Source organism: Haliotis rubra, unplaced genomic scaffold (genome assembly GCF_003918875.1).
Source record: "Haliotis rubra isolate DU_JTF1 unplaced genomic scaffold, ASM391887v1 Scf385, whole genome shotgun sequence".
Classification (NCBI taxonomy): Eukaryota; Metazoa; Mollusca; class Gastropoda; order Lepetellida; family Haliotidae; genus Haliotis; species Haliotis rubra.
Window position 1 is genome coordinate 567,489 of NW_025767063.1, and position 24,332 is coordinate 591,820.

General features: G+C 41.8%; 1 protein-coding gene across 2 annotated transcripts in view; it reads left to right on the forward strand.

The window, feature by feature from the left end:
• Positions 1 to 24,332, forward strand: part of LOC124286491 (interleukin-12 receptor subunit beta-2-like) — a 75,347-nt gene that overhangs the window by 37,150 nt on the left and 13,865 nt on the right. The window contains exons 4-16 of one of the 2 annotated variants that reach the window (XM_046722866.1): positions 1,492 to 1,630; positions 6,749 to 6,772; positions 9,598 to 9,746; positions 10,132 to 10,268; positions 11,492 to 11,666; positions 15,786 to 15,874; positions 18,449 to 18,656; positions 18,756 to 18,889; positions 20,759 to 20,918; positions 21,582 to 21,725; positions 22,035 to 22,199; positions 22,813 to 22,894; positions 24,032 to 24,089. In XM_046722866.1, the coding sequence (XP_046578822.1) occupies positions 1,492 to 1,630; positions 6,749 to 6,772; positions 9,598 to 9,746; positions 10,132 to 10,268; positions 11,492 to 11,666; positions 15,786 to 15,874; positions 18,449 to 18,656; positions 18,756 to 18,889; positions 20,759 to 20,918; positions 21,582 to 21,725; positions 22,035 to 22,199; positions 22,813 to 22,894; positions 24,032 to 24,089 (1,664 nt within the window). The remainder of the gene's footprint in view (positions 1 to 1,491; positions 1,631 to 6,748; positions 6,773 to 9,597; positions 9,747 to 10,131; positions 10,269 to 11,491; positions 11,667 to 15,785; positions 15,875 to 18,448; positions 18,657 to 18,755; positions 18,890 to 20,758; positions 20,919 to 21,581; positions 21,726 to 22,034; positions 22,200 to 22,812; positions 22,895 to 24,031; positions 24,090 to 24,332) is intronic. The other variant, XM_046722867.1, reaches the window with a different exon arrangement.

A 24,332-nucleotide genomic window follows, 5' to 3' on the forward strand; every position in this document is an offset into this window, starting at 1 on the left:
TATCACTGTTCCAGATTACCCTGAGCCAGTTGTAACATCACTCTGTGATTATCACTGTTCCAGATTACCCTGAACCAGTTGTAACATCACTCTGTGATTATCACTGTTCCAGATTACCCTAACCTGTTGTAACATCACTCTGTGATTATCACTGTTCCAGATTACCCTAACCGGTTGTAACATCACTCAGTGATTATCACTGTTCCAGATTACCCTAAGCTAGTTGTAACATCACTCAGTGATTATCACTGTTCCAGATTACCCTAAGCCAGTTGTAACTCACTCTGTGATTATCACTGTTCCAGATTACCCTGAGCCAGTTGTAACATCACTCTGTGATTATCAATGTTCCAGATTACCCTGAACCAGTTGTAACATCACTCTGTGATTATCACTGTTCCAGATTACCCTTAACGGTTGTAACATCACTCTGTGATTATCATTGTTCCAGATTACCCTAAGCCAGTTGTAACATCACTCAGTGATTATCACTGTTCCAGATTACCCTAAGCCAGTTGTAACATCACTCAGTGATTCCAGATTACCCTGAGCCAGTTGTAACATCACTCTGTGATTATCACTGTTCCAGATTACCTTAAGCTTGTTGTAACATCACTCTGTGATTATCACTGTTCCAGATTACCCTAAGCTTGTTGTAACATCACTCTGTGATTATCACTGTTCCAGATTACCCTAAGCTTGTTGTAACATCACTCTGTGATTATCACTGTTCCAGATTACCCTAAGCTTGTTGTAACATCACTCTGTGATTATCACTGTTCCAGATTACCTAAGCTTGTTGTAACATCACTCTGTGATTATCACTGTTCCAGATTACCCTAAGCTTGTTGTAACATCACTCTGTGATTATCACTGTTCCAGATTACCCTGAGCCAGTTGTAACATCACTCTGTGATTATCACTGTTCCAGATTACCCTAAGCTTGTTTGTAACATCACTCTGTGATTATCACTGTTCCAGATTACCCTAAGCTTGTTGTAACATCACTCTGTGATTATCACTGTTCCAGATTACCCTAAGCTTGTTGTAACATCACTCTGTGATTATCACTGTTCCAGATTACCCTAAGCTTGTTGTAACATCACTCTGTGATTATCACTGTTCCAGATTACCCTAAGCTGTGATTTGTAACATCATCTCTGTGATTATCACTGTTCCAGATTACCCTAAGCTTGTTGTAACATCACTCTGTGATTATCACTGTTCCAGATTACCCTAAGCTTGTTGTAACATCACTCTGTGATTATCACTGTTCCAGATTACCCTAAGCTTGTTGTAACATCACTCTGTGATTATCACTGTTCCAGATTACCCTAAGCTTGTTGTAACATCACTCACAGTGATTATCACTGTTCCAGATTACCCTGATTATCACTGTTCCAGAGCCCGTTGTAACATCACTCTGTGATTATCACTGTTCCAGATTACCCTAAGCCCGTTGTAACATCACTATGATTATCACTGTTCCAGATTACCCTGAGCCAGTGGTGAACATGACCTGTGTGAAGGACAACTGGGACTCTCCACTGACCTGTCACTGGGACCTTGGTGTAAACTATGTCAATGCTTCCAATATTGAAGTAATGTTTCTGTTCAAAATGGGGAGAAGGTATGTATTAAGATTTGCCTGTTTAATATAGATAAGCATTAAATGTACTTTTTCCAAAACAGCTAACACAATCAGATGGGTTTAGTGTCCAGGACAGAAATGGACCTATTTTGGGCCCATGAGGCCAACAGATAAATTGGTTGTAAGGACTTGGTTTATTGTTGGTCATCCTGCTCTGACTGGATGGATCGGTGCTCATTTCATCAACCACTGGCATGGTTTCCAAAGTGCAACTCCAGGGGTCTGAATTGCACGTGTGATTACCCGGCTGTTCTACCAGCAAGTGGTCCCCCCCTTTATAAAAAATAGCAAAAATTGACAACAAAATAATGGTCATTTGTTAAACAACTTTTTCATTCAGGTGTCCAAAATTATGAGACAAATCATCATAGTTAGTCTGTAGATTTCATGTGACTGTGCAAAATTTGGTTTTGTTGCAATTATTAGATTTTGTGTTAGTGAGCAATTCATCAGTCTCAAATGAAACCAGACAGACTGTAGTTTGTGACATGTTGTGGGGCGATGGGGTGGCAGAGTGGTTAAAGCATTCACTCATCACACCAAAGACCCGAGTTCGACTCTGACATGTTGTTTGACCAGTATGGTGTATATGGTCCACTTGAAGTTTCACAGGAACAAAATGTCACAATGGTTCCACCTGCATGACTTGATTGTTTCCCAGGGCTGATTATGAATAGACCCCCAGTCCCTGGTGGTTGTCTGGAGTGAGTAAGTGAGTTTAGTTTTACGCTGCACTCAGCAATAGTCCAGCTATATGGCGGCGGTCTATAAATAATCGAGTCTGCACCAGACAATTCAGTGATCAACAGCATAAGCATCAGCCTGTGCAATTGGGAACTGATGATGTTTTAACTAAGTCAGCGAGCCTGACCACCCGACCCCGTTAGTCGCCTCTTACGACAAGCATGGGTTACTGAAGGCACATTCTAACCCGCACCTTCACAGGTTGTGTTTGCCTGGATGGTAGATGAATGATGATTCAGTTTGTTAGCTTATAGGACACCAGGATACAGCTAGAAGACTGCAGGCTACACTCACTCTCCCAGTCACTAGGAGAACAAAGCACTTTGGAACTTTACATCGAACGGTTGACCTTCATTAGTTAGCCTCTTGATGTCGGTAGAGAGTACTGAAATTTGTCAGACAAGACTGAACTACAAAATAACTTAGGACAATGAGCATTGACAATACCCTTCACCACGATACAATATGACAGTGTGTATTGACAATACCCTTCACCACGATACTATATGACAGTGTGTATTGACAATACCCTTCACCACGATACAATATGACAGTGTGTATTGACAATACCCTTCACCACGATACAATATGACAGTGTGTATTGACACCCGCGATACAATATGACAGTGTGTATTGACAATACCCTTCACCACGATACAATATGACAGTGTGTATTGACAATACCCTTCACCACGATACAATATGACAGTGTGTATTGACAATACCCTTCACCACGATACAATATGACAGTGTGTATTGACAATACCCTTCACCACGATACAATATGACAGTGTGTATTGACAATACCCTTCACCACGATACAATATGACAGTGTGTATTGACAATACCCTTCACCACGATACAATATGACAGTGTGTATTGACAATACCCTTCACCACGATACAATATGACAGTGTGTATTGACAATACCCTTCACCACGATACAATATGACAGTGTGTATTGACATTACCCTTCACCACGATACAATATGACAGTGTGTATTGACAATACCCTTCACCACGATACAATATGACAGTGTGTATTGACAATACCCTTCACCACGATACAATATGACAGTGTGTATTGACATTACCCTTCACCACGATACAATATGACAGTGTGTATTGACAATACCCTTCACCACGATACAATATGACAGTGTGTATTGACAATACCCTTCACCACGATACAATATGACAGTGTGTATTGACAATACCCTTCACCACGATACAATATGACAGTGTGTATTGACAATACCCTTCACCACGATACAATATGACAGTGTGTATTGACAAAACCCTTCACCACGATACAATATGACAGTGTGTATTGACAATACCCTTCACCACGATACAATATGACAGTGTGTATTGACAATACCCTTCACCACGATACAATATGACAGTGTGTATTGACAATACCCTTCACCACGATACAATATGACAGTGTGTACTGACATTACCCTTCACCACGATACAATATGACAGTGTGTATTGACATTACCCTTTACCATGAGACAATATGACAATGAGTATTGATGATACCCTTCACCACAAGACAATATGACAGCGTGTACTGACATTACCCTTCACCACAAGACAATATGACAGTGTGTACTGACATTACCCGTCACCATGAGACAATATGACAATGAGTATTGAATACCCTTGACAGTGTGTATTGACATTACCCTTTACCATGAGACAATATGACAATGAGTATTGATATTACCCTTCACCATGAGACAATGTGACAATGAGTATTAACAATACCCTTCACCACAAGACAATGTGACAATGAGTATTAACAATACCTTTCACCACAAGACAATGTGACAATGAGTATTGACAATTCCCTTCACCATGAGACAATATGACAATGAGTATTCATATTACCCTTCACCATGACACAATATGACAATGAGTATTGACAGTACCCTTCTCCATGACACAATATGACAATGAGCATTGACAGTACCCTTCACCACGAGACAATGTGACAATGAGCATTGACAGTACCCTTCTCCATGACACAATATAACAATGAGTATTGACAATACCCTTCTCCATGACACAATATGACAATGAGTATTGACAATACCCTTCACCACGAGACAATATGACAATGAGTGTTCACAATACCCTTCACCACGAGACAATGTGACAATGAGTATTGACAATACCCTTCACCACGAGACAATAAGACAATGAGTATTGACAATACCCTTCTCCATGACACAATGTGACAATGTGTATTGACAATACCCTTCACCACGAGACAATATGACAATGAGTATTGACAATACCCTTCTCTATGACACAATATGACAATGTGTATTTACAATACCCTTCACCATGAGACAGTATGACAATGGGTGTTGACAATACCCTTCACCATGAGACAATATGACAATGAGTGTTGACAATACCCTTCACCATGAGACAATATGACAATGAGTGTTGACAATACCCTTCACAATGAGACAACATGACAATGAGTGTTGACAATACCGTTCACCATGAGACAATGCTTATTGACAATACCCTTCACAATGAGACAATATGAAAATGAGTGTTGACAATACCCTTCACCATGAGACAATGAGGGTTGACAATACCCTTCACCATGACACAATGCGTATTGACAATACCCTTCACCATGAGACAATATGACAATGAGTGTTGACAATACCCTTCTCCATGACACAATATGACAATGACTATTGACAATACCCTTCACCATGAGACAATGCGTATTGATTATAATCTTCCCTTCAAGACAATATGACAATGAGTGTTGACAATACCCTTCACCATGAGACAATGAGTGTTGACAATACCCTTCACCATGAGACAATGCGTATTGACTAAACTCTTTCCTGCAAGACAATATGAGAATGAGTTGTGACAATACCCTTAACCATGAGACAATGCGTATTGACTATAATCTTCCCTGCAAGACAATATGACAATGAGTGTTGACAATACCCTTCACCATGAGACAATGTGACAATGAGTATTGACAATACCCTTCACCATGAGACAATGTGACAATGAGTATTGACAATACCCTTCAACATGACACAATATGACAATGAGTATTGACAATACCCTTCACCATGAGACAATATGACAATGAGTATTGACAATACCCTTCACCATGAGACAATGAGTATTGACAATACCCTTCACCATGAGACAATATGACAATGAGTATTGACAATACCCTTCACCATGACACAATGTGACAATGAGTATTGACAATACCCTTCACCATGAGACAATATGACAATGAGTATTGACAATACCCTTCACCATGAGACAATGTGTATTGACTATAATCTTCCCTGCAAGACAATATGACAATGAGTATTGACACTACCCTTCACCATGAGACAATGCGTATTGACTATAATCTTCCCTGCAAGACAATATGACAATGAGTATTGACAATACCCTTCACCACGAGACAATGCGTATTGACTATAATCTTCCCTGCAAGACAATATGACAATGAGTATTGACACTACCCTTCACCATGAGACAATGCGTATTGACATAACACTTCAACATGACACAATATGACAATGAGTATTGACAATACCCTTCACCACGAGACAATATGACAATGAGTGTTGATATTACCCTTCACCATGACACAATATGACAATGAGTATTGACAATACCCTTCACCACAAGACAATATGACAATGAGTTCCTACAATACCCTTAACCACGAGACAATATGACAATGAGTATTGACAATACCCTTCACCATGAGACAATGAGTGTCGACAATACCCTTCACCATGAGACAATATGACAATGAGTATTGACAATACCCTTCACCATGAGACAATGAGTGTTGACAATACCCTTCACCATGACACAATATGACAGTGAGTATTGACAATACCCTTCACCACGAGACAATATGACAATGAGTATTGACAATACCCTTCACCATGAGACAATATGACAATGAGTACTGTCAATACCCTCACCATGAGACAATGTGACAATGAGTATTGACAATACCCTTCACCATGAGACAATATGACGAGTATAGATCACCAGATGAAAAAGAGATCGTGACAGTATTGACAATACTTTACCAGGTGAAGATGGCCAAGCCAGTTTTTACAATACTTCACCAGCCATCAATGTCAACACACTTCACACACAACATTATCTTATAATGTTTTCACAGCTACAGGAGGCTGTACAAAACTATCATATATATTTTGACAATAATGTTAACAATAATACAATACAAGTCTCTTCTGGAAATACCAGACAACCTTAAACTGGTCATAATCATTGTGTTTGTATTTTTCAACACTAATTTTTCAGTGATAATTCCACAGATCTCACTGGGTAATGTTCATTGCATTTACAACACAATCTCTCTGCATGACATGAACACAGTGATGTATGCATTAAGGTCGTCCAGTTGATAAGGTGGAGCCGACAGTGGAGTCAAACCCTACTCTCACTCACTCACTCATCCACTAACTCAGTGTCTTCATCCTGTCCTTCCTACTGACACCTTCCTTCAACCCCTCCAACACTTTGGCCATTTCTGTTTATTAGTTGGTTTGCAGATTTAATTGTCAGAGCTTTGGGTTGGTGATGGGAATCATAATAGTAGACTTAAGACCCCTTCAGACTCATCCACTCAATCACACCCTTCAGTCATCCACTTCCACTGACACCTTCAGCTAGACCCTTCAGTCAGTCCGCTCCATAACACCCTTCAGCTAGACCCTTCAGTCAGTCCACTCAATCACACCCTTCAGTCAGTCCACTCAATCACACCCTTCAGCTAGACCCTTCAGTCAGTCCACTCAATCACACCCTTCAGTCAGTCCACTCAATCACACCCTTCAGTCAGTCCACTCAATCACACCCTTCAGTCAGTCCACTCAATCACACCCTTCAGCTAGACCCTTCAGTCAGTCCACTCAATCACACCTTTCAGTCAGTCCACTCAATCGCACCTTTCAGTCAGTCCACTCAATCACACCCTTCAGCTAGACCCTTCAGTCAGTCCACTCAATCACACCCTTCAGCTAGATCCTTCAGTCAGTCCACTCAATCACACCCTTCAGTCAGTCCATTCAATCACACCCTTCAGTCAGTCCACTCAATCGCACCCTTCAGTCAGTCCACTCAATCACACCCTTCAGCTAGACCCTTCAGTCAGTCCACTCAATCACACCCTTCAGCTAGACCCTTCAGTCAGTCCACTCCATCACATCACACCCTTCAGTCAGTCCACTCAATTCAATCACACCCTTCAGTCAGTCCACTCCATCACACCCTTCAGCTCAGTCCATCAATCACACCCTTCAGTCAGTCCCACTCAGTCACACACGCTTCAGTCAGTCCACTCAATCACACCCTTCAGCTAGACCCTTCAGTCAGTCCAGTCAATCACACCCTTCTAGATCCTTCAGTCAGTCAGCTACACCCTTCAGTCTCAATCCACACCCTTCATTCCTTCAGTCAGATCCTTCAGACCCTTCAGTCAGTCCACTCAATCACACCTCTTCAGCTCAGTCAGTCCGCTCCATCACACCTCTTCAGTCAGTCCACTCAATCACACCCTTCAGCTAGATTCTTCAGTCCAGTCACACCCTTCAGTCAGTCCACTCAATCACACCCTTCAGCTAGATTCTTCAGTCAGTCCACTCAATCACACCCTTCAGTCAGTCCACTCAATCACACCCTTCAGCTACACCCGTTAGTCCGTCCACTCAATCACACCCTTCAGTCAGTCCACTCAATCACATCCTTCAGCTAGTCCCTTCAGTCAGTCCACTCAATCACACCCTTCAGCTAGATCCTTCAGTCAGTCCACTCAATCACACCCTTCAGCTAGACCCTTCAATCAGTCCACTCAATCACACCCTTCAGCCCTTCAGCTAGACACCCCTTCACACCCTTCAGCTAGACTCCTTCAGTCCACTCAATCACACCCTTCAGTCAGTCCACTCGATCACACCCTTCAGTCAGTCCACTCAATCACACCCTTCGGCTACACCCTTCAGTCAGTCCACTCAATCATGCCCTTCAGTCAGTCAATTCCATCACACCCTTCAGTCAGTCCACTCCATCACACCCTTCACTTTGACCTTTCAGTCCGTCCACTCAATCACACCCTTCAGTCAGTCCACTCCATCACACCCTTCAGTCAGTCCACTCCATCACACCCTTCACTTAGACCCTTCAGTCAGTCCACTCAATCACACCCTTCAGTCAGTCCACTCAATCACACCCTTCAGCTAGATCCTTCAATCAGTCTCTTCAGCTAGACCCTTCAGTCAGTCTCTTCAGTTAGACCCTACTGTTATCAGCCAATAATATCACAAAACATATCATGTAAAATAGGGAGACGATCTGGAGACCTTCATGAACGTGATAAGCAGACTTTTTATTGTATCTGCTCCTGATTTTGTCTGGTATCTGCAGACCAAGTAATGGAAGATCAAATGCCCAACTTCCTCCGTCTCTGATTGCCACCATACCTACTACTATACAACATGATTCTTTATTCAGGTATACTAATACAATACATAGCTTCCCTGAGATTGTATCAAATGTGTTTGCATGGTGCCCTTTCAGTGATGAATGCCATGCTATAAGAAGATAATCATTCTGTACCTACCTCTGACTTAGTGTTTACACTCTGAAAATGACATTTCAGAAGATCATGAGACAAAAATTAATAAACACTGTATGTAATTTATAACTGCTTGAAGAAAATTAACAGTTAGATGTGTATATTTGTACATGCAGATGAAGATGGTAAAAGATCACCTTTACCAGTTTCAACCGTAACTAAAGATGGTGATAGTCTCTGTCTCTGCCAGGATGAATTATTGCTTATGGTATCAACCACAGGTTTCATCATCTCACATTCATCAATACCTGCAGGTGTGGTGATAGATTAAAATATATTAACACCTGGATGATTTGGTATTGTATTGTATTGTATTGTATTGTATTGTATGTCTTGTTTGAGTGGCATTTAGAAACTGGTATGATGATCAAGATCACTATATCAATGGATAGACAACTTCATCACTTGCTCGATAACGGTGTTAGCATCTACACCTAAATGGCGCATCCATTGCAGTAAAGATACATACATACGTGTCTTCAATATCATGACATGGTTCCCTTTTGCATGTCAACAGGGCAGCTCTATGTCCAAACCAGACCAAGACGAGGTGCTACTTTTCAAGATACAACTCTCTGGAAATCGTGTATACAGTCCGTGTGAAGAACAAGAGAACAAATGATAGTGTAAATGTCAAACCAGCGTCCTTTAAATCTAATGATCTTGGTAAGGATCTTGTTGGGTGTTCTGTTGTAAGTTTTAATCAACCATTGATATTCTAACACAGTTTGGAGTTGGCAATCTCTTGAAATTCAGATACTTTAATTTTACACAATATCTGAATGAAGATTGGACAAAACTGCCATTGGTGAATCAGGGTAACCATGTAAACATAATGTATAATAGCCAAAATAGTTGGGATAAAAATGGCTGACTTTAAAGGTCAAGGTCATTTCTTACTAATTTAGCCTGAGAACTGCTGATGATCTCGATATTTCTATGACCACCTGACCTCCTATATAAAGCCAACATTAGTCTGAACATTGGTGAGAAGAAATCACAAGTGACATTGCTTTAAAAACTTTATTTGTATGGATATTCTGTTTTCCAGTTAAACCTGATCCAGTGAATGTAATCAACATCACTGTAACAAAATCTAATTTCACCTTGATCTGGAATCATAACAGACCCCATCGAGAGAAAATGTACCGAATTCGTTTTCATGAAAAGGATGACCCAGCCTGGAAGGTATGATTCCATTCTGCTTCTTTTGTGTGCATGGATACGAAATATCATTGTCTGATATCTCTATGACTGCAGAATTATGCAAATTAAGAGAGTGGGAAGGGTTTAACTTGTTTTGAGGAGATATTCGGTGACATCATGGGTGGAGGAAAGTACTGAAATGCTGCAGGTCTCTCTGTCAGCAGCATGGTGCTGACAGATCAGATAGCTTATTATGGGTGAGACTCAAGCCTAATATCAGTAACTCCTGGCATGGCTAAGGGAGACAACTCTGTCATCAGTAGTTCCTGAACCATGATCTTTGTATGTACTAATTTTCTTCATGTGACAAATACAGCTGCCACTTTTTGCTGGAAATTAACACTGAAGTACCCATATTGACCAGGGTTTGAAACCTGTGTGCTGGTCCTGTACCTGTTGCATGAAAACAGAACATGTGCTATTTTCTGAAAGTCATCCATCTCATGACCGCCTCCGTGGTGTAGTGGTTAGAGCGTCCGCCCGGAGAGCGGAAGGTCGCGGGTTCGATCCCCGACCGCGTCATACCAAAAGACGTTAAAATATGGTACTTGTTGGTCCCTGCCTGTCGCTCGGCATTAATGGGTACAACAAGGACTGGTCGGCTCGGAGTCAGTATAAAGTGTCTGAGTGGGGTATTCATGCTTCACTGCGGCGTGGTATCTCAGTGGGCTAGCACTATAAAACCAGCTTAAGTCTGGGCTAGTACAAGCAGCCGCACATACACATACACACGTCGTCATATGAGCGAAATATTCTCAAGCACGACGTTAAACCCAATTTCACCTCACCTCACCTCACCTCACCTCACCTCACCTCACCTCACCTCACCTCATTCCATCTCAGCAAACACGAGCAACAATCATGACTTTTTAGAAAGTAGTATTCCAATATAGAGGTGTATTGGTACAGTGATTGTTCAAGTCACCTGTCATGGGCCTCTGACCCACCACCAAGGTCAACTGTAGTAGAAATACTGTGTATGCCATGACTCAGTCATGCTCACCTTGGTTGCTTGGCATTCATGTTGCCGTGACGACATGGACTGTTGATCATGATATCAACCACTGGAACAGAAGGCCGGGTTTTTCATTTTTTACAAATCATGTCTACAAGAACTGGTCTAGATCTAGAGTTGTTCGGGGTTATATTTATTTATTGTTTTGGAAGCTATTATCAAATGACGTAACTTTAAATCTGGGCAACAGGAAATCCGCATCCCACCTAAACCTAACTTTGATGAGGAGCCTCCACACTTCAGTAGGACGGAGACCGGCTTGAGGCCGTACACCCAGTATGAGGTGGAGATTGACACCCGACCCTCACTGACCACTGGATACTGGAGCAACAAGATCAGGAGGACCAAGAGGACACTAGAAGATGGTGAGTGTTGGAGGTCAGGTGTGAGTGTTGGAGGTCGGGTGTGAGTGTTGGAGGTCGGGTGTGAGTGTTGGAGGTTGGGTGTGAGTGTTGGAGGTCGGGTGTGAGTGTTGGAGGTGGGGTGTGAGTGTTGGAGGTCAGGGTGTGAGTGTTGGAGGTGGGGTGTGAGTATTGGAGGTCAGGTGAGTGTTGGAGGTGGGGTGTGAGTGTTGGGGTTGGGTGTGAGTGTTGGAGGTCAGGTGTGTGTTGGGAGGTGGTCAGGTGTGAGTGTTGGAGGTGGGGTGTGAGTGTTGGAGGTGGGGTGTGAGTGTTGGAGGTGGGGTGTGAGTGTTGGAGGTCAGGTGTGAGTGTTTGGAGGTGGGGTGGAGGTGTGAGTGTTGGAGGTGGAGGGTGTGAGTGTTGGAGGTGGGGTGTGAGTGTTGGAGGTTGGGTGTGAGTGTTGTTTTGTCAGGTCGGGTGTGAGGAGTGTTGGAGGTCAGGTGTGAGTGTTGGAGGTGGGGTGTGAGTGTGGAGGAGGTGGAGGTGAGTGTTGGAGGTTGGGAGGGGGTGTGAGTGTTGGAGGTGGAGGTGTGAGGTGTTGGAGGTGGGGTGTGAGTGTTGGAGGTTGGGTGTGAGTGTTGGAGGTCAGGTGTGAGTGTTGGAGGTCAGGGTGTGAGTGTTGGAGGTCAGGTGTGAGTGTTGGAGGTCAGGGTGTGAGTGCTGGAGGAGGTCAGTTGAGTGTTGGAGGTCAGGTGTGAGTGTTGGAGGTGGGGTGTTGGAGTGTTGTGAGGTGGAGCCCAAGGTGTGAGTGTTGGAGGGTTGAGTGTTGGAGGTCAGGTGTGAGTGTTGGAGGTCAGGTGTGAGTGTTGGAGGTGGGTGTGTGAGTGTTGGAGGTCAGGTGTGAGTGTTGGAGGTTAGGTGTGAGTGTTGGAGGTGGGGTGTGAGTGTTGGAGGTGGAGGGTGTGTGAGTGTTGGAGGTGGGGTGTGAGTGTTGGAGGTTGGGTGAGTGTTGGAGGTCAGGTGTGAGTGTTGGAGGTGGGTGTGAGTGTTGGAGGTCAGGTGTGAGTGTTGGAGGTGTGGGTGTGAGGTGTTGGAGGTCAGTCAGGTGTGAGTGTTGGAGGTCAGTGTGCGTGTTGGTGTGTGTTGGAGGTGGGGTGTGAGTGTTGGAGGTAGGGGTGTGAGTGTAGGTGGAGTGTTGGAGGTGGGGTGTGAGTGTTGAGGTCCAAAGTGTGAGTGTTGGAGGTGTGAATTGTGTGAGGTGTTGGAGGTCAAGTTGTGAGTGAGTGTTGGAGGTCAGGGTGTGAGTGTTGGAGGTCAGGTGTGAGAGTGTTGGAGGTCAGGTGTGAGTGTTGGAGGTGGGGAGGTGTGAGTGTTGGAGGTCAGGGTGGATGTGAGTGAGGTGGGGTGGGTGTGAGTGTTGGAGGTCAGGTGAGTGTTGGAGGTCAGGTGTGAGTGTTGGAGGTCAGGTATGAGAAGTGCTGGAGGTGAGTGTTGGAGGTGGGAGGTGTGAGTGTTGGAGGTCAGGTGTGAGTGTTGGAGGTCAGGTGTGAGTGTTGGAGGTGGGGTGTGAGTGTTGGAGGTCAGAGTGTGAGTGTTGGAGGGGACTGTTGGAGGTGTGAGTGTTGGAGGTCAGGTGGTGAGTGTTGGAGGTTGGAGTGTGTTGGAGGTCAGGTGTAGAGTGTTGGAGGTCAGGTGTGAGTGTTGGAGGTGGGGTGTGTAGTGTTGGAGGTCAGGTGTGTGTGTTGGAGGTGGGGTGTGAGCGTCGTGTGTGAGTGTTGGAGGTCGGATGTGAGTGTTGGATCGCAGGTGTGAGTGTCGGAGGTTGGGTGTGAGCGTTGGATCGCAGGTGTGTCGGAGGTTGGGTGTGAGTGTCGAAGGTTGGGTGTGAGCATTGGGTCGCAGGTGTGAGTGTCGGAGGTTGAGTGTGAGTGCAGTCTAAAAAAAATTAGGCTCAATATTGTTTGTTACACTGCTATACAAAACCTTGTGGAAGGTCGCGTCAGCTGACCTTTTCAATGGACCAATCAGAACACAGCTTACCAAATCGCGAACGTTAACATTCGCACATACCTTTTGAACTTTTACCTTGAAAAAGTTTTGTACCCTAACTATTCCGAATACTATTTTCCATACGATCACTTCCGAGTGATGCACATGGAGCACGCCACAAGAGTGAGTAAACAGTCACTGAGAATAGAGTTTTGTCAGTATTCAAGGATGTCAGCTTGCGGAAATATTAGCAACAGAAACCCAAAAGAGTATATTCTGCAGGTCATATATCTGTGTTTTATGCGGGTTTTCATTTGTTATGATATCAGTGCTGGCGACCGGGGAAGAGAATATCCATTTTGTAAGTCCCGCTAAACCCTAAATAGTAGCTGTTGTCTGATTGGTTAAATCTGTTCGTCCGTCGATTGGACGGTCATAGGTCCCTCAAAGGTTACCTGACGCGACCTTCCACAAGGTTTTGTTAGACTCAGTATAACAGTGTAACGAATAATGCTGAGCCAAAGTTTACTTAGACTGGGTGTGAGTGTTGGAGGTCGGGTGTGAGTGCTGGAGGTCGGGTGTGAGTGTTGGAGGTCGGGTGTGAGTGTTGGAGGTCGGGTGTGAGTGTTGGAGGTCAGGGTGTGAGTGTTGGAGGTCGGGTGTGAGTGTTGGAGGTCGGGTGTGAGTGTTGGAGGTCGGGTGTGAGTGTCGGAAGTCAGATGTGAGTGTTGGAGGTCAGGTGTGAGTGTTGGAGGTTGGGTGTGAGTGTCAGAAGTCGGGTATGAGTGTCGGAGGTCAGGTGTGAGTGTTGGAGGTTGGGTGTGAGTGTTGGAGGTTGGGTGTGAGTAGTGAAGGTCATACGTTAGTCAGAGCTGCTGCTAACTCAAGATGTAGGTGAACATTTGGGGTTGGGGTAAAATAGTGAACTACCCACATCATGATTTTTCAAGATAATTATATTTCTTGGTTTTCAAGGCCCTTTATTGCTATATGAGGATGAGTTATCTCCCCTACCTTGGCAAGGTGCAGAGTGTCATCATGCCTATAGTGAGTGAGTTTGGTTTTACGCCGCTTTTAGCAATATTCCAGCAATATAACGGCGGGGACACCAGAAATAGGCTACACATATTGTACCCATGTTGGGCATCGAACCCGGGTCTTCGGCATGACGAGCGAACGCATTTATCAATAGTCTGCACCACCGCCCCCATGCCTATAATTAGGATGAGGCACATACGTGTGGTGCCCTTTTGGCGAGACCATGACAAGCCACAAAATCATGGCAGGACACATGCTCTCTGATGACGATGTTTTGAGAGAAATCTCCGCCCAGAGTGAGGATGATAAATGGACCCATGTTCCCAGCTATAAAGAAGCATCTCAAGGATCTGATTCCGACATTCCTTGACATTTAAGTGTTAAAAATGTTACAGAGTCGCCCATTTCCTTATTTGTGTAAATCTGATGTGGGTTGACACAAATACAAATATCTATATTTGAGAAAGAGTATGACAAACTTGTTTTGGCATGAAAGTGATAACTAACACAAAATGCTTACAGTATCTTAGAGCAAAAAAAACCTCAATTCCCTGTAAATGAAACATAATGTGTCTTTTTTTTGCACACTATCAGAAGTCTGAATGAGCACAAGAAAATTATATTTTAATTCATGTCACACTAATATTTTTCTTGAATGACCGAATATCTTGAAGAATCCGGTTCGAATCCCCACATGGGTACATTGTGTGAAGCCCATTTCTGGTGTCCCCCGCCGTGATGTTGCTGGAATATTGCTAAAAGCAGCGTAAAACCAAACTCACTCACTCACTCTTGAATGACGAATATCTTGAAAGTAGGTTTGTGTGCTTTATCACTATCTAATGTCTAACATTTGACTTTGGCATGATCTTTGACATTCACCGGGTACCAAATTCCAGAAGCTAAGTACCACTGACCATTTCCTTTCATGTATTTCATATTTCCAATTCATCGGGTTCAGTGGCAGTGCAGGAGTCAAATGGTGAAAGTCTTCGCTCTTAATATTCAAACCAGCAATGTGATTTTAGTACAATGTATTAAGCTTTTTGCCTGCTGTTATATTGATGAAATATTGCTGAAATCTTTATAAAATCTTACTCCCTCACTCACTGACAGTGCCGTCTACCGGGCCACACACTACACAAGGCAGCTTCTACTCAGAGGTCTGTCATTCCAACGTCCATGATGTCACGGTGTTTTGGCAGGTAAGAAGTAGCTGTTTGCAACATTTACTTACACTCTGATCATTCTCAAGGTCACATTTTAGTTTCACTGGAGACTCGCCTTTCGTGCTATTGAATAGATTATCCTTTAAATATTTTAGGGGTATTTTGGGAAAACAATCATTTGCTGTGAAGTGTTCATTCCATTCGCAAGATCTCCCTGAGATCCAATGGGACAGGGTATCTGTACAAAATGTGATCTCTTCTTGAGCTAAGTGCTTTTATTTAAAGATCTTCAAGCAATTTTAAGTACCTCAATTGAAATAGTACTTAAAGGAATGCAACCACTGGAAAATACATTTTCGTGCTTTGGCCACGGGTGTGAGTTAGTTGGATTAATAGGGGTGTCTGGCTGGGATGCTGGACGACCCAGCTGGAGCAGTCACTGCTCATCAACACATCGCTTGACACTGTACAACATATCGCTTGACACTGTTCAACATATCGCTTGACACTGTACAACATATCGCTTGACACTGTTCAACATATCGCTTGACACTGTACAACATATCGCTTGACACTGTACAACATATCACTTGACACTGTTCAACATATCGCTTGACACTGTTCAACATAGCGCTTGACACTGTACAACATATCGCTTGACACTGTACAACATATCGCTTGACACTGTACAACATATCACTTGACACTGTACAACATATCGCTTGACACTGTACAACATATCGCTTGACACTGTACAACATATCGCTTGATACTGTACAACATATCGCTTGACACTGTACAACATATCGCTTGACACTGTTCAACATATCGCTTGACACTGTACAACATATTGCTTGACACTGTACAACATATCACTTGACACTGAACAACATATCACGCTTGACACTGTACAACATATCACTTGACACTGCTCCACATTATCAGTTGATATTGTACAACATTTCGCTTGACACTGTCAAACATATTGCTAGATACTGTTCAACATTATCGCTTGACACTGCTCATCATATTGCTAGATACTGTTCAACATATGGCTTGACACTGTACAACATATCGCTTGACACTGTACAACATATCGCTTGACACTGCTCCACATTATCAGTTGATACTGTACAACATTTCGCTTGACTCTGTCAAACATATTGCTAGATACTATTCAACATTATCGCTTGACACTGCTCATCATATTGCTAGATACTGTTCAACATATCGCTTGACACTGTACAACATATCACTTGACACTGTACAACATATCGCTTGACACTGCTCCACATTATCAGTTGATACTGTACAACATTTCGCTTGACTCTGTCAAAACATACTGTTGCTAGATACTGTTCAGCATTATCGCTTGACACTGCTCATCATATTGCTAGATACTGTTCAACATATCGCTTGACACTGTACAACATATGGCTTGACACTGTTGAACATATCGCTTGACACTGTTCAACATTATCTCTTAACACTGTTCAACTTATTGCTAGATACTGTTCAACATTATCGCTTGACACTGCTCATCATATTGCTTGATACTTCAACATCATCGCTGACACTGTACAACATAAAACCAAACTCACATTATCACTCATACTCATTTTATCGCTTGACACTGTTCAACATATCACTTAACACTGTTCAAAATATTGCTTGACATTGTTAAAAGTAACGCTTGACATTGTTCAACGTATAACTTGACACTGTTCAAAATATCGCTTGACATTCTTTTTTACACATTGCTTGACACTGTTCAACATATCGCTTGACACTGTTCAACATATCACTTGACACTGTTCAACATATCGCTTGACATTGTTCAACATATCACTTGACACTGTTCAACATATCGCTTGACACTGTTCAACATATCGCTTGACACTGTTCAAAGTATTGCTTGACATTGTTAAAAGTATCGCTTGACATTGTTTGACACATTGCTTGACACTGTTCAACATATCACTTGACACTGTTCAGCAGTCCAGAGAGTTGACATGTATATTGGCATGTCCTTTCCATGTCCAAAAAATATTATTTTTTTTTTAGATTTCAAAATGCAGGTATCGGTTTTTATTGGAAGAACATTGAATTTGGGGTGAAATTTAAACAGATATGAGACCACAAAAGCCTTTTTCTTGAGCACCAACATTTGTGAACATTTTGTCATGTTTCTAGAATGGTATTTTCAATAGTTGTGAGACTAGTGAAAGTAATAACTGTGTCATTAGACCAGGCAAAGCTGGATTTAATAAACTGAAGCTTTCCAATATGTTGGCGGGTATGGAGGATATCTTGAACTGCCAGACTTTATACAATGGGTAAAATGTGTAGTGAAAAATTAGCATTTGTATTTTTTAATCTCAGTTTTGTTTCTCTCTCAAAACAACAACAGCCAGATTTCATAACATTTGCATTTATGTGGATGTGCTGCCAGGAAAACATATTAGTTGGTGTAAGGAAATACCGTATTGGGGGTATAAAGACCTATCTATATCCCAATGTGATAAATTTGACAGTAGCCATTTTGTTATTAAGTGTGTCACGAGATCACCTGAGTGATCGGACACCTAGTCACATGACACTCTGCTGCAGGAACCAAGAGCAGCAGATAGCAATGGGAAGATCACCCAGTATTTGGTGGAGTACAACGGTATCAGCAGAACACTGGATGCTGCCGAGTTCCAGTTCACAGCTCTCAGTCTGCCGTGTGACAAACGCCATGTCATCTCCCTGGATGCCGAGACCAGTGTGGGAGCATCCGGCAGCCCCTCCACAATTGTCATACCACCCACAGGTCAAGGTCAGTGTCAACATTTCAACAAAGCTCGCTTTAGCTGTTTTTAAGAGAGAGCATGGGGTCTGTTGGTGGACTGTTTCAACTGAGTTTCATATCCTACAGGTACAAAAATTGAAGATTTTACCATCATGGTGTCTGACAGAGAGGTCAAGGCCATGTGGAAGCGACCTGAAGGGGAGATATCTGAGTTGTATGTGTACTGGTGCGTTGGATCAACGATCAGAAAGAAGTGTGAGGTATGTCAAGTTATCTCGCAGTGTCTCTAAACATGTCAACCATGGTCAAGACCTCAGTAGTTGACATCAACAGTTAACGTTAATAGTCAACATCAGTAATTTCTGTCAAACTTTAACATCAATAGTTAATGTTAATAGTCAACATCGATCATTTCTGTCACACTTTAACACCAATAGTTAACGTTAATAGTCAACATCAATAATTTCTGTAACACTTTAACATCAATAGTTAACGTTAATGGTCAACATCAATCATTTCTGTCACACTTTAACACCAATAGTTAACGTTAATGGTCAACATCAATCATTTCTGTCACTTTTAACACCAATAGTTAACGTTAATGGTCAACATTGATCATTTCTGTCACACTTTAACACCAATAGTTAACGTTAATAGTCAACATCAATCATTTCTGTAGCACTTTAACATCAATAGTTAACGTTAATAGTCAACATAAATCATTTCTGTCACACTTTAACATCAATAGTTAACGTTAATAGTCAACATCAATCATTTCTGTAACACTTTAACATCAATAGTTAACGTTAATAGTCAACATCAATCATTTCTGTCACACTTTAACATCAATAGTTAACGTTAATAGTCAACATCAATCATTTCTGTCACACTTTTAACACCAATAGTTAACGTTAATAGTCAACATTGATCATTTCTGTAACACTTTAACATCAATATTTAACGTTAATAGTCAACATTGATCATTTCTGTAACACTTTAACATCAATGGTTAACGTTAATAGTCAACATCAATCATTTCTGTCACACTTAAACACCAAAAATTAACCTTAATAGTCAACATTGATCATTTCTGTAACACTTTAACATCAATATTTAACGTTAATAGTCAACATTGATCATTTCTGTCACACTTAAACACCAAAAATTAACCTTAATAGTCAACATCAATCATTTCTGTAACACTTTAACATCAATAGTTAACGTTAATAGTCAACATCAATCATTTCTGTAACACTTTAACATCAATAGTTAACGTTAATAGTCAACATCAATCATTTCTGTCACACTTTTAACACCAATAGTTAACGTTAATAGTCAACATCAATCATTTTGTCACACTTTTAACACCAATAGTTAACGTTAATAGTCAACATCAATCATTTCTGTCACACTTTTAACACCAATAGTTAACGTTAATAGTCAATATTGATCATTTCTGTCACGCTTTAACATCAATAGTTAGAGTCAATTACCAGTATATGTCAAAACATCAATAGTTAACGTAAATAATTTGCGTCAATAGTTAACGTCAGTGGTTAATATCAAAACTGTGCTTGACAGAATTACAGGTTTTAGAGATAACTTTAGGAAAAAAGCGTTGCTTGAAGACCATCGCTGATTTCTTGAAGACCATTGCTGATATATATTCAGTGAAACACTGAGAAAATCACTAGAGAAACCGAACTCATTACAGACTAATATTTGCTCTGCTACGATTTCTATGCTGTGATCTATGGACGCCTTCATATATACATTCTGGGAGTTTCTTGTTGGTTGGTTCTTATGTGCTGGAGTCAAGGAATTGTTATCTTTTGCCAAAACTTTAAAAGACACAATGCTTATTTGATTAAAAAGTTTGCCTGAGGCTACTCCTTATTAAGATTTTGTCATATGTTCATGCAGAGGTATATCATACTGAAGTGAAAGACCTGCCTTTAATTAGACTGAAGGCAGAGCTATGTATGCTGTCGGATCACAGGACATTGCATCAATGTTTGTATTAGTCTGCATGAAATAACCTCCATTGTTAGGTGATTGTGATATGGTGGGAGTATGGTATGTTTGTTCTCACGTGTACATTATTATAGAAAAGTCACACATTTTTCCAGAAACTCCTGAAATGGGGATTAGTTGAGGTCAACAAGACCTCATTCTTGATCCCTGATGAGACGGTCATTGTTGATGATTACTTGTTTGGTGTGTCAGCCATCTTGGAAAACGTGACCTTGGGTATCACGTGGTCGGAGTGTACTGTCGTGGAGGGTTCACACGTGAGTAGATCACATTGTTAAATAAGTTGATGAATTTCAAGGAAGATATATCTAGTCCATCAGTGATAGTCAATGTTAGTTAAAGCATATTTACATTTCTGAGTCTGTTATTATTGTTTATGATAATGTCACCTTTGGCTCAGGATGGTCAAAACTGTTCATACACTTCAAGATAGTCACTCAAGTATCAGACAGTCGTGTAAAAACAATGGACAGGCAGTGAACAGATAATACACAGACGCCAACACACAAGTGAGTGAGTGAGTGAGTTTGGTTTTACAAGACTTTTAGCAATATTCCAGCAATATCAGATGGGGGATACCAGAAATAGGATTCTCACTTTAAACCGATGTGAGGAATCAAACCCAGGCCTTTAGCATGACAAGTTTACATTTTAATCACTAGGCTACCCCAAACCCCGAAATGGCCAGTGAACAGACTGTGAACAATGATCAGACAATGAACAGACAATGTTAAACAATGAACAGCCCATGTACAGACAATGAACAGACAATGTACAGACAATGTTAAACAATGAACAGCCCATGTACAGGCAGTGAACAGTTTACAGTCACGGGATAGTCAGAGACGAGACAATGTGTAGCTTGATAAAGTGAAACATGTCTTTTGTTATTCAAGTTTCCCGCTGTATCGTACACAGGGCCAACCGTGAAGCCGAGAGGACTCCAGGTGGAGAAGACAGCCTCCCCCTCCAGTCTGAAGCTCAAGTGGCCCAAGACGAGGTGCATTGACACAGCACTCATCACCAGCTACCGGCTGTACATGGGAGAAGTGGCTGGCAATAGTATGTTCCTTTCCGTTCCAACAAAGTATATTTTGTATAAGCTCTATGGAGTGTAAACAACTTTTTTTTGAAACAGATCATGTTTAGTAATCACTGCTGATGTATAAGTGTGGTTGGTAGTTGTTTATTTCAAAACATATCACCAAATGAATTCTGGTTTTGTAAAATGTTGTAAATGAAAACAGGAAATCATCTTTAATACAGTGCACGTGTCATATGCACAAACAGCAGTCATCCATGTGTGTATCACTGGTTTGTCTGGTCCAGATCTGAACCAGGTTGCAGTGTATGTGATGCTGCTGTTTTCAGACATCATCAATGAGAGGAACTTCACCTACAACCTGACTACAACCGAACATGTCGCTGTGGATCTCCGTGTTGGGACAAATTACAGCTTCAGGTTACAAGCCTTGTCCTCCGCTGGAGCTGGACCAATCAGTGACCCCTTGTATCAGATGATTCCATCTGAACGTGGTGAGTTACCTGACCCCCTTTACGAGACAATTCCATCAGATCGTAGTTAGTTACCTGACCCCCTGTACCAGACGATTCCATCAGAACATGGTGAGTTACCTGACCCCCTGTAACAGATGATTCCATCAGATCGTGGTGAGTTACCTGACCCCCTGTGCCACATGATTCCATCAGAACGTGGTGAGTTACCTGACCCCCGTACCAGACGATTCCATCAGATCGTGGTGAGTTACCTGACCCCCTGTGCCACATGATTCCATCAGAACGTGGTGAGTTACCTGACCCCCCGTACCAGATGATTCCATCAGATCGTGGTGAGTTACCTGACCCCCTGTACCAGACGATTCCATCAGAACATGGTGAGTTACCTGACCCCCTGTAACAGATGATTCCATCAGATCGTGGTGAGTTACCTGACCCCCTGTACCAGGTGAATAGTCTGAAAGAGGAACAAAGGGTGGAAAAACCTGTGAAGTATTGTGTGAAAGAGGAACATAGTGTATTCAAACGAATGACATAATTGTGATGAAGTACTGACGGTGAAGATCATGAGCACTGGTACAGAGGCTTCTATTCTGTGTGCAACATCAATAATATGCTTCTTATTTTTCAGGATATTTTGATTCCCCTCTGGTGTTTGGATCTGCTGTAGCAGCAGCTATTGTCTGTGTTATCTTGGCGGTTGTCATTGCCATGTAAGTAGTTCCATGACATCCATGGGTCCTAAAACATTTATTGCATGTCACGGAGAACATTTATAGCATGTCACAGAGAACATTTATAGCATGTCACAGAGAACATTTATAGCATGTCACGGAAAACATTTATAGCCTGCACGGAGAACATTTATAGCCTGCACGGAGAACATTTATAGCATGTCACAGAGAACATTTATAGCATGTCACGGAAAACATTTATAGCCTGCACGGAGAACATTTATAGCATGTCACGGAGAACATTTATAGCATGTCACGGAGAACATTTATGGAATGTCACAGAGAACATTTATAGCATGTCACAGAACATTTATAGCATGTCACAGAGAACATTTATAGCATGTCACGGAGAACATTTTTGCATGTCACGGAGAACATTTATAGAATGTCACAGAACATTTATAGCATGTCAGAGAACATTTATAGCATGTCACAGAGAACATTTATAGCATGTCACAGAGAACATTTATAGCATGTCACGGAGAACATTTATAGCATGTCACAGAGAACATTTATAGCTTGTCACAGAGAACATTTATAGCATGTCACGGTGAACATTTATAGCATGTCACGGAGAACATTTATAGCATGTCACGGAGAACATTTATAGCATGTCACCGTGTTATCAGAAGGAGGGATGGCAGGCAATTAGGTAACCAGAATTTGTTGTGCAGAGTTGCTTACCTTAGATGTTTCAGGAACCTGATTGTTTCTTCATCTGTCAGAAACATCTAAGTATTAATAAATTTCATCAAAGTTAAAAATGTCAGGGATTCATCACTTCAGGCCTCCTTCCCACATCAAGCTGTCATGCTGTCACAACCAAAATACCATTCACAGAAGCAGTGTTCACTCACTGTCTGATACCAGCAGTTAGAGAACATTACCATGTGTCCCAAATCCAAGGAACTAATGGTTCTGTTCTCAGGTCTGTTCTGGTGGGGAATTAGAATGTACCTACTTGACATTTAATTTGAGAAAAGATCTTGATCCAAGCTGACAAAGGGTAATTTAAACAAATGAAAGAGAGAAAAGGTGAGTGGGTCACACATATTAACAATTGTAAAGCAGTGTTCATGTTCCTTGTGAAAACAGCCCCTGTGGTTTCCTCTGCAGATGCTGCTACAGAAGGAGAAAACAGTGTTGGAGATCAGAAACAATCAGCTTACCCAAAGTGAGTTGCTGTGGCAATGTCATCACCTTCAAAAGTTTCACAGGTGTATCGAAAATATTGAGCAGTGTTTATCATCTACCTGCTGGTTAAAGTGATCGTCATCAAGGAAATGACTCATGTCTTACCTTATGTAGACTATCACACCAGCTTAGTAAGTGAGTGAGTTTAGTTTTACTCCGCTTTTAGCAATATTCCAGCAATTTCACGGCAGGGAACACCAGAAATAGGCTTCACACATTGTAC